Here is a 16546-nt window from a genome sequence, read left to right on the forward strand (position 1 = left end):
GATTTGCCTCTGGGGCTAGGGGTACTTAAAGAATGAATTCACTTACAATTCCAAAGAATTCTAGCTATATCCATACACTTCGAAGGCATTCGAAATGATCACCGAATACTAATACCGACAAGAGGTATTGATATTAAATTTTGTTTGTTATATTATTAATGTGCTTTATGTTCTTTGAATTAATAAGGGTATGATGAAATTGCCAATTGTTTCTTGAGAAAGAGTAGTGCCGATCTAAAACTGAAATATTTGATAACTTATATAGAACTCATATAGTTATTTGGGAGTTCCTCTTGATGGCGTAATAATTTTTTTGGCCTTGATTTGTTGTCTATTTTTGCAGCAAATGTGAAAGATGTTAATTTTTCATCTATTTTGGTCGGCTGCATGCACCATGTGCAAGGAGGTTATGCTTGAACCTATAGTGATTAAAATACTAGCAAACAAAAAAAAATCTCTTTACGGGAGTTTTTTAATTATTTAAAATTTTTTTAAATATATTTTAAATGGTGCGAAAAAATTTAATTTATAAATAATAAATCAAAATTTTCAATAAAATAAAATATGAAATTATAATTTGTTTGTAAGTTAGAACTGTTGTAAAACACCATCAGAACCATTAATGATTTCAAATAAATTATTGTAATTAAGCCATTCCTTGTCTCGATCCAACGAAGAATAAGCTTTTGGACCATACAATCATGCGACCAAATTATCTCTTTTAGGCTTATTATATATTATTATATATAAGTATATAATATAATTTAATTTGCAGTACTGTGTTGTATCAATACTTCATGCATATTCTTAATTTTGTAGCTTGTAATGTTAATATTTTCAAAAAAAATTCTTATCTAATTTTTTTGTCTAATATTTATCATTGCAATATCATGAGTTTGATTAAATATTAGAATATATTTATATATTTTTTTGATAAGAAAATATATTTATATTAATTGTATTGATGATATTTTATATTAAAAGTCCTAGCTTATGATAATTTATTACATAAATCTTGAATCACGTAATCTTAAATTATAATAAAAGTTATTATTGTTTTTTTCTCTCTAAAATTTATATCAATTTGATATATTTAAAATCTAAATTCAAGTTTTATTGAATTCAAAATTTTTTAAAAATGATAAAATATATTTAAATCGGGAGGATATACCGGATAAGATTAATTGCTAAACATTTAATAACATATTTGATAGGACCCTTGTAATTCAATAAGTTTATTTAATGAAAATACTTTATAATTTCTTATTGTATGTTAAAAATTATAAATTTAAATCTCGAAATAAAAAATAAAATTATTGAATTTGATATTGGCGTAGATCCAAATCAACACACCCCCAGACCCAGTACATCCACCGGCACATTCCGCACAAATGCACAACACCACATTAGCCTACACCCCTCTTTGCTTATCCTGCGCTCACTTCACCGTCGGCAATCAATCTCCGCCGCGGTGATCTAACAACCTCGGGTCTCCTACTTGTCAGATCTAAGGTGATTCTGTTAACATTGTTCTTTTCAATTACGTCATCAAATTTACGATCTTTTGTGTCAATTTAGTGCGATTTGATTTGATTAATTAGGGATTGATATTGTAGAAAAATGTTAACGAAATTCGAGACCAAGAGTAATAGAGTAAAAGGACTGAGCTTTCATAACAAGAGGCCTTGGATCTTGGCTAGTTTACATAGTGGAGTGATCCAGCTTTGGGATTATAGAGTCGGAACGCTTATTGATCGGTTCGATGAGCACGATGGACCTGTTCGGGGCGTGCATTTTCACAATTCTCAGCCGCTTTTCGTTTCCGGAGGTAATTATCGTTTCCTATGATGTAGACTGTATTTTTTAGATCACTTAACACTATAAAATATATATCTTGCTGTTATAGGAAATTATTTAGTTTCCATAAAATTGTTTAGTAATTGAATTGTGATGTGATTGTTGTGTTCTTGGTTCACATCGTTATGTATTAGTTGCGAATCCAAGGCAAATATTGATGCTGAAGCCTGAATTGATGTCTGTGGAGCGTAGCTGTTACCAATGTAGGTTTCGGAGAAGGTTGAACTGATTGATTAATATTAAATATAACCATTGATCTTCAAATATAACTAGATGATAGTTGCCAGCAGTGTGGCTGATATATATTACTTGTGAAAGTAGCATTTTGAAAATCTTTGGACAATTTAAGTCGCTGAACTGAGGATAATACTTGGCAATACCTGTCATATACGTTGAATTCTCTATGTGATGTTTTTTAATTTGGTTGAAAATACATGCATGTAATTCTTTTGCTAGAAAATCTCGATCCTTACTTCTAAGAAAGAACTCAACATGTATTCTTGGGTTTTAATTAAAATGATCACTATGCAGGAGATGATTACAAGATTAAGGTGTGGAATTACAAGCAGCATAGGTGTTTGTTTACACTTCTTGGACATCTTGATTACATCCGTACTGTACAATTTCATCACGAGTATCCCTGGATTGTTAGTGCTAGTGATGACCAGACTATAAGGATCTGGAATTGGCAGTCTCGTACCTGTATTTCTGTGTTGACAGGTCACAACCATTATGTTATGTGTGCATTGTTCCATCCAAAAGAGGACCTTGTTGTATCAGCTTCGTTAGATCAGACGGTGCGAGTTTGGGATATTGGTGCTTTGCGGAAGAAGACAGTTTCACCTGCTGATGATATCCTGCGTTTGAGTCAGATGAATACAGATTTTTTTGGTGGGGTTGATGCTGTTGTTAAGTATGTCTTGGAAGGCCATGACCGAGGAGTCAACTGGGCTTCATTCCATCCTACTCTCCCCCTCATTGTCTCTGGAGCAGATGATCGCCAGGTTAAAATTTGGAGAATGAATGGTATGATCCCGAAATATAAACTCAAGTTCACTTCTTTTTGTTTAGCTCTGCTTTTCAAAAAGGGGCTGTTTGATAAAGCAGAATCAAAATTACTGATTCATTAAATGACTGAATCAATTAGTTTATCTGAATGAATAATTCAAACTTTTAACTGAATGAAAAATGTTCTTTGGTAAACATTCATGTAATATATCTGAATGATGTTAAATTTATTGATAAAATTTTAAATTTGCATTGTAAAAATAAAAAATTAGCAACCCGTGTGATGCATAGATTATCTTTAATATTATATATATATTTATATTATGTTTTAATTATTATGAAATTGTAATCTAAATAAAAAGTTGTAATCTAAACTAGATTAAAATTTAAACTAAAGAAAAAAGCAATAATATTATACAACAAGAATGCAAAGCACGAACAAATATAAGTTTTAGACATTATTATATTTTATAATAGTTTGAACTTTTTTATTGAAAATGTGCACAGCCATGAGACTGAGCAAGGAAACAAATTTCATTTAGCATTTGTGCTTTCGAAAAAGTTAAGAGTTGGATTGCTTAACGAGAAATAAGGAAATGAAGTGGAGATTGATAAATGTTATGCTCTAAAGAATTAGGTCTACAGTGTCAGTAGCTGAGATACACAACCCTCACTTGAGGATAACATAATAATGCTTAGCCTCAGGAGAACACTAGCTACGTGCATGGATGTCGTATTTAAATTATTTACAGACTAGTGGTGTTGGTGATAATTACTTGTAAACAAAATTGATTTGCTCCTCTTTTCTTCCATTTATTTTTGCATTTTACATTAAACAAGTTCTGATTTTTTCCTCAATTGTGTTCATATGCTTCCTAGAAACTTTAACATGGATTGTGCATTAAGAAGATGTGGGCCACAGCCAGTCAGCCACTATGTTACTCTGACTTGGGTACGAAGGACACAACATATATCTGAGTGTCGTGGACTTGGAAAATCTGAAAATTGAGGTCACGGGGACACTGTCTATTTTTGGACACGAGTACAGGGACACGGCATAATACATTTAGTAAAAAAGCATGATAAGTAGATACGTTAACAAAAAGTAACAATCAAGTTCTGAACAAACACAGTTTTGTCATGAATTTTGCAAATTAGGGATCTTCTCTTCTTGTTTTTTCTGATTTGCATTGTACATTCAACTTATACGTGGTCTTTTAGTTGGTCAAAGTGTCCACATTTTAGTTAAGTGATCCGACACAGAATAAGTGTCGTGCCCAAGTGGCGGACAGGGATACGGATAGTCGGATACCTAAACAGAAAGAGTCAGAGAAACATAGGTTGGCCATATGGTCAGTTTTTCATGAACATAAAATCAGGCTTTCAAATTTTACATGATTTCCTTATATTATTATTTGTTTTTTTTTTTTGCACATGTGTAATAATAAAAGGTTCACTTGGCCATCATAGTTTACAATTTGATTGCAGATACAAAGGCCTGGGAGGTTGATACCTTGAGAGGGCACATGAACAATGTGTCATGTGTTCTTTTCCATGCGAGGCAGGATATTATAGTTTCAAATTCAGAGGATAAGAGCATTCGTGTGTGGGATTCTACTAAAAGGACCGGGCTCCAAACATTTCGCAGAGAGCATGACAGATTTTGGATTCTTGTGTGCCATCCTGAGATGAATCTTCTGGCAGCAGGCCATGATAGCGGTGTGATAGTGTTCAAGCTGGAGAGAGAACGGCCTGCCTTTTCTGTCAGCGGAGATTGTCTGTACTATGTGAAAGACCGTTTTTTGCGCTTCTATGAATACTCAACCCAAAAAGAAACCCAAGTTATACCTATTCGTAGGCCTGGTTCAACTAGCTTGAACCAAGGACCTAAGACTCTTTCTTATAGCCCTACCGAGAATGCAGTTTTGATCAGCTCGGACTTGGAAGGGGGATCTTATGAACTATATATTATACCCAAGGACAGTTTTGGTAGAGGCGATTCAGTTCAAGAGGCAAAAAGAGGTTTAGGGGGTTCAGCAGTATTTGTTGCTCGAAACAGATTTGCGGTGCTTGAGAAAAGCAGTAATCAAGTGTTAGTCAAGAATCTTAAAAATGAAATTGTCAAGAAGAGTGCCCTTCCTGTTCCTACTGATGCAATTTTTTATGCCGGCACTGGAAACTTGCTATGCAGGGCAGAGGATAGAGTTGTAATTTTCGATCTCCAACAAAGGATTATTCTTGGAGATCTTCAAACTTCTTTTGTTAGGTATGTTGTTTGGTCAAATGACATGGAAAATGTTGCCTTATTAAGCAAACATTCTGTTGTTATTGCTGATAAGAAGCTCGTGCATCGATGCACTCTTCATGAGACAATTCGAGTTAAAAGTGGAGCCTGGGATGACAATGGTGTCTTCATCTACACAACATTGACCCACATTAAGTATTGCCTTCCAAATGGGGATAGTGGAATTATAAAGACCCTTGATGTCCCGGTTTACATCACGAAGATCGTTGGAAACACAATATTTTGTTTGGACCGAGATGGGAAAAATCGTCCAATTATCATCGATTCAACTGAATACGTGTTTAAACTTTGTCTGATGCGGGAGAGACTTGAACAGGTTATGACCATGATTAGGAAATCAGACCTTTGCGGGCAAGCCATGATCGCTTACCTTCAACAGAAGGGGTTTCCTGAAGTTGCACTTCATCTTGTAAAGGATGAGCGAACTCGTTTTAATCTGGCACTGGAAAGCGGGAACATCCAGATAGCAGTTGCTTCTGCCAAAGAGATTAATGAGAAAGATCACTGGTACAAATTGGGGGTAGAGGCACTTCGTCAAGGTAATGCGGGTATCGTGGAATATGCATATCAGAGAACAAAAAATTTTGAAAGGTTATCTTTCCTCTATCTTATTACAGGAAACTTGGATAAGCTTGCTAAAATGCTAAAAATTGCTGAGGTTAATAATGATGTTATGGGTCAATTTCATAATGCGTTATACCTGGGTAACGTCCAGGAGCGCGTTAAGATTTTGGAGAGTGCGGGTCATCTGCCTCTGGCATATATTACTGCTTCTGTTCATGGGCTCCATGATGTTGCTGAGCGTCTTGCTGCTGAACTGGGTGATAAAGTTCCTCCTTTGCCAAAAAAGAGACCAGCATCTCTTTTAATGCCCCAACCTCCTATTGTATGTGGTGGCGATTGGCCATTATTGATGGTCACAAAAGGCATCTTGGAGGCTGGTCTTGATAATATTGGAAAGAGCAGCCAGGAAGAATATATGGATGCCTCCGAAGCAGATTGGGGTGAAGACCTGGATCTTGTGGACGTTGAGAACATCCAAAATGGGGACATCAGCTTGGTTCTTGATGATGAGGAAATACATGAAGAAAACGACGGGGGATGGGATCTTGAGGATCTTGAACTTCCACCTGATCTTGATACACCAAAAACTAGTAATGCGCGCTCCTCTGTATTTATTGCGCCTGCTGCTGGAATGCCCGTGAGCCAAATTTGGGTTCAAAAGTCTTCTCTTGCTGCTGAACATGCTGCTGCTGGCAATTTTGACACTGCAATGCGTTTGCTAACACGGCAACTGGGAATAAGGAATTTTGCTCCCTTAAAATCTTTATTTATTGATCTCCATACGGGCAGCCATACTTATTTACGTGCATTCTCCTCTTCTCCCGTCATCTCATTGGCAATCGAGAAGGGATGGAGTGAGGCAGCCAGCCCCAATGTGCGGAGCCCACCTTCACTGGTGTTCAGTTTCACACAGTTGGAAGAGAAGCTCAAGGCAGGATACAAAGCCACAACTGCTGGAAAATTTACTGAAGCTTTGCGGCTTTTCCAGGGCATTCTTCATACCATCCCGCTTATTGTTGTCGATACACGTCGAGAGGTGGATGAAGTAAAGGAATTGATCATCATTGTTAAGGAATATGTTCTTGGTTTACAGATAGAGCTCAAAAGAAGGGAAACAAAGGACAATCCAGTTCGTCAACAAGAGCTAGCAGCATACTTTACTCATTGTAATCTTCAGCTGCCTCACTTGAGACTTGCTTTACTGAATGCTATGACTGTCTGCTACAAGGCGAAAAATCTAAACACAGCAGCCAATTTTGCCAGGCGACTTTTAGAGACCAATCCATCCGCTGAAAACCAAGCCAAAACAGCCCGCCAAGTTTTGCAGGCTGCCGAAAGGAACATGAATGACGCCTCTCAGCTGAATTATGACTTTAGAAATCCGTTTGTGGTTTGTGGAGCAACGTATGTTCCTATATACCGAGGACAAAAGGATGTCAGTTGCCCTTACTGCAGCTCACGCTTTGTGCCATCTCAAGAAGGGCAGATTTGTACTGTTTGTGACCTAGCCATTGTTGGTTCTGACGCTTCTGGTTTACTCTGCTGTCCCTCGCAAACCAGATAATTTGATTTGCTGAGTAATTGTGTCTTCCAGTTGTGATGCCAACAAATATTCTGTTTCTTTCCAACAGAGATAGAGGAATATTAAAAGACCAGTTGAGTTTCAGTCAGTATGTGTTTCCATTCTAATATTTGTTTTCAATTCTACTTTCCGCTTTTCTTATTTCTTCCTTCCCTTCCTTTCTAAGCTTTGCCATTACATCCTTGAGTGTAATAAACTATTTAGAGAATTTTGTCTTGAGCCATTCATGTAATTTGATGATAATATAGAGGTTAAGTTGAAAATTTTCACCGAGTACATTGGATCTTGTGACAATGTAATTTACATATATTAATGTTATAGTAACTTTCAGTTCCTTTATTGTATTGTTTTGGTGTGTATGAAACTGAAATTCCTTTCATAAACAGATTTTGACTTGTAGCAGCTGGAAGTACGCTGCAGGATTGACATAGATTAGTTATATTGTTGCTGTTGGTTACTCTAAATTGTGAAAACTAGAAGTTGGATATCTTCATTTCAGGATTCTCTAATTGCTGCATCTTAGAAATAGGTTTTAAAGTACTTGGGCAGCATGTTGTTTTGTTTAAACTTGTATTTATTATTGCACAGCAATGGAATAAAACTTTAAATCATATGCTTGACCGGCTAATTTGGTGGTTCATAAAAGATATATTCAGAACACCCTGATGCTTAATCTGTTTCGCTGAGAATACTCAATTATTTTCAGTTTCCAAATTTTCTTCGTTTTAAGATGTTCTGTTGATCATTTGTGGTATGAGTTGGAGTCTTGGAGATATTTATTGCGTAAGAGTTGGAGAGAGATAGATTCTGTTAACAGTTTGAGCTATTTATCCTTGAGTTAACTGTGGTCTGTAGATGTTGATGAATGTAATCTTGTGAATACCAGAAAATATAGAAGCTAAGCGAGAAAAGGTCATTTTGCTTCCGGCGTTCGAATCCCTTCCGGACTATACCATTTCCCGTTGCTTTTTCCCAATCTACCCAACTCCATTCACTTCTTCCCTAGATACCCACCTTTTGCATCTTCCAGAATAATTAAATGATAAAATGGAGCCCACCCTTAAGTTGTACAAACAAAAGTAATGAATAATAAACATGCACACATACATTTTACAAATAGGTCACTTAAATTTATTATTTTTATTAGATTGATTTTACTTTTACTTAATTAATTATAATAGATGTATGATATCAAGAATAAAACTAGCTAATCAGAGAAAATTGATACATAAGGCCAGGTTCAGTAGCAAACAGTAGATAAAGAGCTGAAGACATTCCATAGAAATAACTTGAAGTCTTGAACCAAAAGGGCATGCATGTCAAGGTGTTAGACAGGCTCTCCATGTTTCTACTTTCTACCATGATCAGGAACATGTTAGACATGGAAAATGGGGTCGGGCTAAAATAGTTATCTAAAATAATATAAAATAGTGATAATATAAGATTTTGTTGCATTCATGAATCGTTGTATTTTGATCATTTAATAAGATTGCGGTTATAATTTAAAAATGATATATTATTTTAAATTGTTAAAATTAAAATAATTAATATTAAATCGTGTCACAAGTCTTTAAAGTCAACAACAAATTTGTAGAATATAAAACTGATTTATATTAATTCTTGTTCCTCTAAAAAAGATTACATCCATATTTATAACAAACGTACTTGACTCCTAACAATACTCTGCTACTTCTAATAAATCTCCTAAAACAAGATAGACTCAATACCTCCTACAAACTCTCTATAACTCCAATCCAACTACTACAATCTAAAATTAATCCTCAAAATAAATAACTAAACAAATAATAATAGTAAATAAATTTAAGATTATTCCAACAATCACCTCAATAATCTTAAATTTACTTAACAGAATTTATGAAGCACTTCTCTTCATTTTTGTGATGCACTTCTCACCACCATCAATTTATTGATGCACTTCTCATCAACACCAAATTCACTGGAGCACTTCTCTCCCGGTGCACATAATCACCCATCACTCTAAAGTAGAGGTTCTGCCTCCATCAGTTGTGCCATGATTTCTTCATCACCTTGAAATCTACAATTCTTTGCCAAGTGTCCATATCTCTTGCATTTGAAGCATTGTGGCTTTCCTTTGTTCCAGCAGTCCTTTTCTTCGTGACCAATCTTATGACAGTGGTTGCATTGAACTTTGTTACTTGTGGCTTTTGCAAAGGAACTTTTCGCTAATAGGAGTCCTTCAGTTTTTCCTCCATTTTCTTCCTCCCTCATTAATCTCCTTTGATCTACGGCACTAAGAGCATTGACTAATTCCACTAGGGTTATTTTGGATAGGTCTTTGGAATCTTCAAGTGAGGATATTTTAGACTCATATTTTTCAGGAACACTCACCAGAATTTTATCAACAACCCTCTCCCTGGCAAATGATTCATCAAACAACCTTATTTGATTAACAATGCTCATAAGCTTACTCACATATTCCTTAATAGTTTCGTTCCCCTTCATCCGCTGCATCTCGAATTCTCGTTTGAGATTCAAAATTTGCATCAACTTTGTTTTAGCATTTCCTATAAACTCTTCCTTTAACGTGCTCCATGCCTCTTTTGGTGACTCACAAGTCATGATACTTGTAAAGATTCCATCCGACACCGCCGAATGAATACATGAGAATGCCTTTGCTTCTCTTGCTGCTTCCTTGTCACGTTTTTTTATTTGAGCTGCGGTTGGATTTTGTGGAAGAATGGTTAATTCAACATCACTTTCAATCGTTTCCCACAGACTCATAGCTTTCAAATATGATTTCATTTTGATAGCCCATGAATTATAATGATCTCCTTTGAATGTAGGTATCGAAAGGGAAAAATTATTTGATGCCATTTGAAAAAAATACAAAAATTGCTTATCTATATATGTATTGTCATAACTTCACAAGCACTTTAAACCTGGCTCTGATACCAAGTGTAGAATATAAAACTGATTTATATTAATTCTTGTTCCTCTAAAAAAGATTACATCCATATTTATAACAAACGTACTTGACTCCTAACAATACTCTACTACTTCTAATAAATCTCCTAAAACAAGATAGACTCAATACCTCCTACAAATTCTCTAGAACTCCAACAATCATCCAACTACTACAATCTAAAATTAATCTTCAAAATAAATAACTAAACAAATAATAATAGTAAATAAATTTAAGATTATTCCAACAAAATTATGTAAAAAGAATTTGGGATATAACGTGAAATTATTAAAAGGAATTGGATATCAAATTCGTAGCGGACTTGAACTATAGCATTCAGTTTCTTTTTATAATACAGTCTTATATATTTTACAAATTAGTATCTGCCTTAATAATTTTCAGGATGAGCTAAAATCGAACCGGTTGCCCCGGACACCAAAGGATTTGATTAGTATAAAACTTCACCAATGGATGCTTTCCTAATCTTAATATATTTCAAATGCTAGCCGCTTAATTCACAGTGAGAAAATCATCTAAAAGAAACTTACAAACCACTCGTTTCATTTAAGGTGACAGTAGATGAAAAAGGAAGTCAGTATCTGGTGACAATGCAGGCTTTTTACAATGCATCCATACTCTTTAGATCATTACTTACAGAGTTACAGTATTGAGTAAAGAATAGCTGCACTATTAATATACAGTATACAACGTAGGACCAGAGAGAGTGTCAAATAGTCGAAAGAACAAGGATCCTTTAGCCTCGGGCCCTTAAACTTTACTGTAGCATTCTATTCCTTTATACTTTTATAAATTTCACTCAATATTTTGTTCATATATTTAAATGTTAATTAAACAACATACAAAATTAGGGAGTATTTTAAAGTAACATGGCCACTGATTAGGTCCATCACGTGCTTGATTGAGCGTTAATTAGCCACTAAAACAATCCTTTAACAGCCACATACATTATATAGGGTTTTATAGACTCTATAGCATGAATCCCAAGCAAAACTGTAAGTTTAATTATAGGGAGGTCCTGCCCTACCATCCTCGTCCACCACTCAATTACCATATTTTAATATATATTTGTAGAGATAATGATTAGGCATGTGAATTGAAGTGAGATCACAATCAAGTCGATTACAATTTGTTGATTTATTTCATCCATTCTTTATTTTCTCATCTGATGCCACTTTTAACCACCGGGCCGAATACTCATTGACCATGTATACATCCACACAGCATGTACGTGATAGAATAATGTTATGTTCAACTTGCACTTACGCGTATCTAGTGATCTAGGTTGCATTTTCATGATATTTCACATTTAAAATGAACACTCGTACTATTGCCTGAGAAATATAAACAAAAATTCTACTTTATAATAATTACATATAAAAATTATTCAGATATTATTTATTTATATGATTATATACTTTAATAAAATTTAGAGGTCAGTTTGATTCTCCTTTTCATTCGATTCAAATCATACATCTAGTTTGGTTAGAAAACTTTAGATTTTTTTTTTTTGCTGAAACCAATATTTTCACAAGAGTGGTGGCATATATAAATTAGGGTTATATATATCATTTCTCTTTCTTTAATATTAATTTCTATTTTAATACAAATTATAAATATTAAATAAAATTAATTACACAAAAATATATAAAAATATTAATTAAATTTATGAACTAATTATAATTAAGCTTTCAAAAATAGTTAAAATCAATGATATATTTCTTTTGCCATAAACGAAAAGTACTTTCATTAAACGGAATAAAATATTATCCCCGGCCGAGAAGTTGAAAAACAAATAATATAGTAACAGCAACTCCGGCCAACAAAACTCTTATCTAAAAAGTGAGTTAACATATGAAAAATAAAAAATATAGATGATTTGATTTGATGAAAATATCACACTCCAAATATACTCTCTTCTTGTCTATAATTATAGGCAAGCTCGTCGTATAGATGATTGTTAAGTCAACGAATAGTCAAGGTGTTAGTGGTTAGTTAGTTGATAGTTACAACAGTATGGTTAGTTAGTGAGTAACAGTAACAAACTTAGTGGTGTGTCAACTTGTATATAAACACATCTTGTAGTTCATTCACACCAAGTATTGAAAAATAAAAACATTTTCTTCTTTCTCAAGTCTCTCAAAGTTACATGGTATCAGAGCTTGCAGAACTTTAATGGCGATTTCGATCTATTCACACATTACGATAATGGCGATTCCAGGTTTCACACATCACACGCATTCGTTTTTCTTTACTTCTCTGTGAATTACATCTCTGTTCATATACAATTCACTGTGAATTTTCTGAGATTTCTTAAGTCTCTGCGATCTGCGATCTGTGATCTGTGATTACTTGCGTCTTCTCTGTGCGTATTGTTTTACGAGTATTGTTCTTGCTTTTACTTCATCAATGGCGTCTGAAACCAGTAGATTAATCTCCAATAATGATCCATCGAGCGTATACTATATTCATCCGTCAGATACTACTTCATTTCAACTTGTTTCTGTCAAATTCAATGGCGTTGGTTATCACAATTGGCGTAGATCTATGATGCTGACTCTGTCCACTAAAAACAAGCTAGGGTTCATTAATGGAGGTATTCCAATGCCTCGAACAACTGATGTCTTGTACAAACAATGGGAGCGTTGTAACGATCTTGTCATCTCCTGGATCCTTTTCAATCTAGATGAAACTATTGCTCAGAGTGTTCTTAACATGAAAACAGCTAAAGAAATTTGGGATGATATTGAGGAACGTTTTGGTATTGCATCTATCGCACAGATCTATTCACTTGAACAACAGCTTTTAGAAGTTAAACAAGGCGTTGACTCTGTTTCTGAATTCTATACTAAGATCAGGACTATTTGGGATGGAATTACTGATGTTGATCCTTTACCATGCTGTACCTGTAACAAATGCACTTGTGGCTTGACTCAGCGAATTCAACAAAAACAACAACAACAGAGGATGATACAGTTTATGATGAGGTTGACTGAACAATTTGCTATCATAAGAGGAAATGTGCTCATGATGAAACCACTCCCAACTGTTGCTCAAGCTTATCGACTATTTGCACAGGAGGAGAAGCATAAAGAAATATCAAATCTCACTACACAGACTGAAAATATGGCATTCTACTCCGAAAAAAGAACTGGTGGAAATTTTTCTCAGAATCAAGGTTTCAAGAAGAAACAGTTCCCAAATTCTAGCCAAGGCCAGAAAACTAAACCATACTACTTCTGCACACATTGTAACATTGCTGGTCATAGTATTGAGAGATGTTTCAAGATTCATGGATTTCCTCCTGGTTTTCAAGCTAAACAGTCCAAGAAAGTGGCTGCTGTAGCCCATCAATTCCCAGATAATTCAGAAAATGCTGATCAGTCTGTTACAATTTCACCAGCACAATATAATCAGTTTTTGGCAATGATGGACAAGACTCAAACTGCTACAGCTACTTCTGATGTTTCTGAGAGTTCTGATCCTAAATTTGCTATGTTGGCAGGTATTGTTTGTCTCAGCTCTCAATCAACTTCTGAATGGTTGATTGACAGTGGGGCAACCGACCACATTTGTCCATTTCTTGATCAGTTTCAAGATTTTAAAGCTGTTACTGGAAATAATAGCTTCATTACTGTTCCAGATGGAAGACAAATAAAAGTTCAGCACACTGGCACAATTAGACTAAACAATGACATAGTATTAAAACAAGTTTTACATGTTCCTGATTTTCATTTTAGTCTTATATCTGTGAGTCAATTATGTGCTGATATGGATTGCCAGGTCAATTTTACTAATCAAGGTTGCTTTATTCAGGGCCTTTCAATGAACAGGCCTCCAATTCATCTTGGTAAATTCTGTAATGGACTATACAGTACAAAGGCTACATTGGATGGTAAAAGGTCATATCCTACACAACTTTGTACTGCTGCTCTTAATAAAGTGGATGAAGCTAAACTTTGGCATGTCAGGCTGGGACACATGCCTTTCCAACAACTTTCTCTAATCACTCCTGTTGTTTCTGTTAAAGAATGCTTATCTACAAGCATATGTCAAATCTGTCCAGCTGCAAGGCAAACTAGACAACCATTCCCTGTGAGTACTATAAAGTCTACTGCTGCATTTCAATTGTTACATTTAGATGTTTGGGGCCCATATAAAACCAAGTCTTTAACTGGTTGTACTCAATTCCTGACAATTGTTGATGACTTTAGTCGTTTTACTTGGGTACATCTACTCAAATATAAATCTGAAGTGTGCTCTGTACTGCAAAAATTCTTTGATTATGTGCAAAATCAGTTTAAGACATCTGTGCAATGTGTTCGTTCTGATAATGCTCTTGAATTGAGTGAAGGTGCTGTTAAGTCTTTATATATGCAGCATGGCATAATACATCAGAAAACCTGTGTTTACACTCCACAACAAAATGGTGTTGTGGAGCGGAAACACAGACATTTACTGGAAACTACAAGAGCGTTACATATTCAGTCAAATCTTCCGGATAGATTTTGGGGTGATGCAGTTTTATGTGCTACATATTTGATTAATAGAATGCCACTGACATGTCTAGATAATCAAAGCCCTTACTTCAGACTCTATAAAGACAAACCATGCTTGCTTAACCTTAGATCTTATGGTTGCCTGTGTTTCTTTTCTACATTAAAAGTCCATCGGACAAAACTTGACCCCAGAGCTAAGGCTGGTGTTTTCATAGGATATTGTAACACTACTAAAGGCTACAGAGTATTTGACATGTCTAATAATACTGTTGTCATTACTCGAGATGTGGTCTTCCATGAGTTTACTTTTCCCTTTCACATCCTAGCTGCTACTAAACAGACTCAAACACAGCTGTTGTCACAACCTTTTTTGCCCAAATCTTCATCAACTTTTGATGTTGATATAAACACTCCAGACTCACCTCCTACTTCACAACAAGATGTTGGTTCACCACAGCACTTAAATTCACCACAAATCTCTGAGTCATCACAAAATTCTGGTTCACCACAGAATCATGTTTCGACACATGACTCTAGTTCAGCACAGAACTCATCTCAGAATCAAAATTCTACTGGTACAATTCCTACTGATGTTATTAGGAGGTCAGAAAGAGCTAAGCATACACCTGTTTACCTGCAAGATTATGTGTGTAATGCTGTCACTAAACCCACTACTTCACACTGGTGTAATTTAGTGGCATCCAAAGCACTGCCACCAACTGTTCATTGTTTAGTAGCCAATCAATCAGTTTTAACTGAACCTAGTAGCTATAAACAAGCTGCTACAAACCCACTATGGGTGGATGCTATGCAAAAAGAAATTACAGCTCTTGAGAAGAATAAGACTTGGGAGCTCGTTCCTTTGCCTCCTGGAAAAAAGGCTATTGGAAGCCGTTGGGTTTTTAAAGTTAAGTTGAATGCTGATGGGACTCTTGAACGTTGCAAGGCTAGGCTGGTAGCAAAAGGCTACACTCAACAGTATGGCATTGATTTTGAAGAAACATTTTCCCCAGTGGTAAAAATGAGCACAGTTCGTTGTGTGATTGCTTTGGCTGCTTGCAGAAAGTGGAAATTGTTTCAACTAGACGTTAATAACGCCTTTCTCCACGGTGATCTCGATGAAGAGGTTTATATGCAGGTTCCAGATGGATATCCTAATCCTCTTAATCTTGTATGTCGTCTTCGTAAGTCTATCTATGGATTACGACAATAAATATAAATATTCGATTCTTGCATGAAATCTGATTGAATTCGAGGTATTGACTTCTAAACAGAACCCGAACACTTTATAAATTGTATATGTACTGATTAATATACACATACATGTTGACGAAGGAATACATCTTTTGTCCGATAATGATACACTTCCCACGAGTAATGTTAAACGTTGTTAGACGAAACCCTAAAGGGAAACAAAATAATTTAGTATTATGTTTTTTTCTTATATTATTGTTATTAACATACCTACACTCTCATTTTGGATTCGATTAGATTTGAACTTTCTACCAAATGTGAAAATACTGTGCTCTGACTTATTCGAACTCCTTAATACGCCCGGGGTGTATGGATGTTGGATTCTTTCATTTTCATGAGAAGCTAAACCAAAGCACAGTTGCAGTGGCGTAAAAATATTTTTATCCAATTAATCGACCTCAAGTTGTGATTGTCACTCATATATATAGCTTAGGACCATTGGATTATCAGATATGAAGGCGTATAAATTCAGATTTTTATGTAAGAAACTTCCGAGCGAGAAGGATCATTCTGTT

General features: G+C 35.2%; 2 protein-coding genes across 3 annotated transcripts; one reads left to right on the plus strand and one right to left on the minus strand.

Annotated features, from left to right (window-relative positions):
- Positions 1 to 1335: 1335 nt before the first annotated feature.
- Positions 1336 to 7655, plus strand: LOC108214239 (coatomer subunit alpha-1). Of its 2 annotated transcripts, none has more exons than XM_017386118.2 (4): positions 1336 to 1512; positions 1617 to 1828; positions 2389 to 2883; positions 4354 to 7655. In XM_017386118.2, the coding sequence occupies exons 2-4, from the start codon at positions 1621 to 1623 to the stop codon at positions 7296 to 7298; spliced, it is 3648 nt and encodes a 1215-aa protein (XP_017241607.1). In that variant the 5' UTR covers positions 1336 to 1512; positions 1617 to 1620; the 3' UTR covers positions 7299 to 7655. The 2 variants fall into 2 exon arrangements, with proteins under 2 accessions (XP_017241607.1, XP_063945323.1); XM_064089253.1 differs by having other exon boundaries at positions 1346 to 1512; positions 1602 to 1828.
- Positions 7656 to 9314: 1659 nt separating this feature from the next.
- LOC108212259 (uncharacterized) lies at positions 9315 to 10100 on the minus strand. The gene has a single exon (XM_017383984.2). It carries the CDS (start codon positions 10098 to 10100, stop codon positions 9315 to 9317), a length of 786 nt encoding a protein of 261 aa, XP_017239473.2.
- Positions 10101 to 16546: the final 6446 nt, after the last annotated feature.

The sequence above is a fragment of the Daucus carota genome, chromosome 3 (genome assembly GCF_001625215.2).
Source record: "Daucus carota subsp. sativus chromosome 3, DH1 v3.0, whole genome shotgun sequence".
In the NCBI taxonomy this organism is placed as follows: domain Eukaryota; kingdom Viridiplantae; phylum Streptophyta; class Magnoliopsida; order Apiales; family Apiaceae; genus Daucus; species Daucus carota.

Coding starts and splice junctions, on each gene's coding strand:
- LOC108212259 (XM_017383984.2), bottom strand. CDS start 10,100: ATGAAATCATATTTGAAAGCTATGAGTCTGTGGGAAACGATTGAAAGT.
- LOC108214239 (XM_017386118.2), top strand. CDS start 1,621: ATGTTAACGAAATTCGAGACCAAGAGTAATAGAGTAAAAGGACTGAGC. Junction 1,829..2,388: donor GCCGCTTTTCGTTTCCGGAG/GTAATTATCGTT, acceptor ATCACTATGCAG/GAGATGATTACAAGATTAAG. Junction 2,884..4,353: donor TAAAATTTGGAGAATGAATG/GTATGATCCCGA, acceptor ATTTGATTGCAG/ATACAAAGGCCTGGGAGGTT.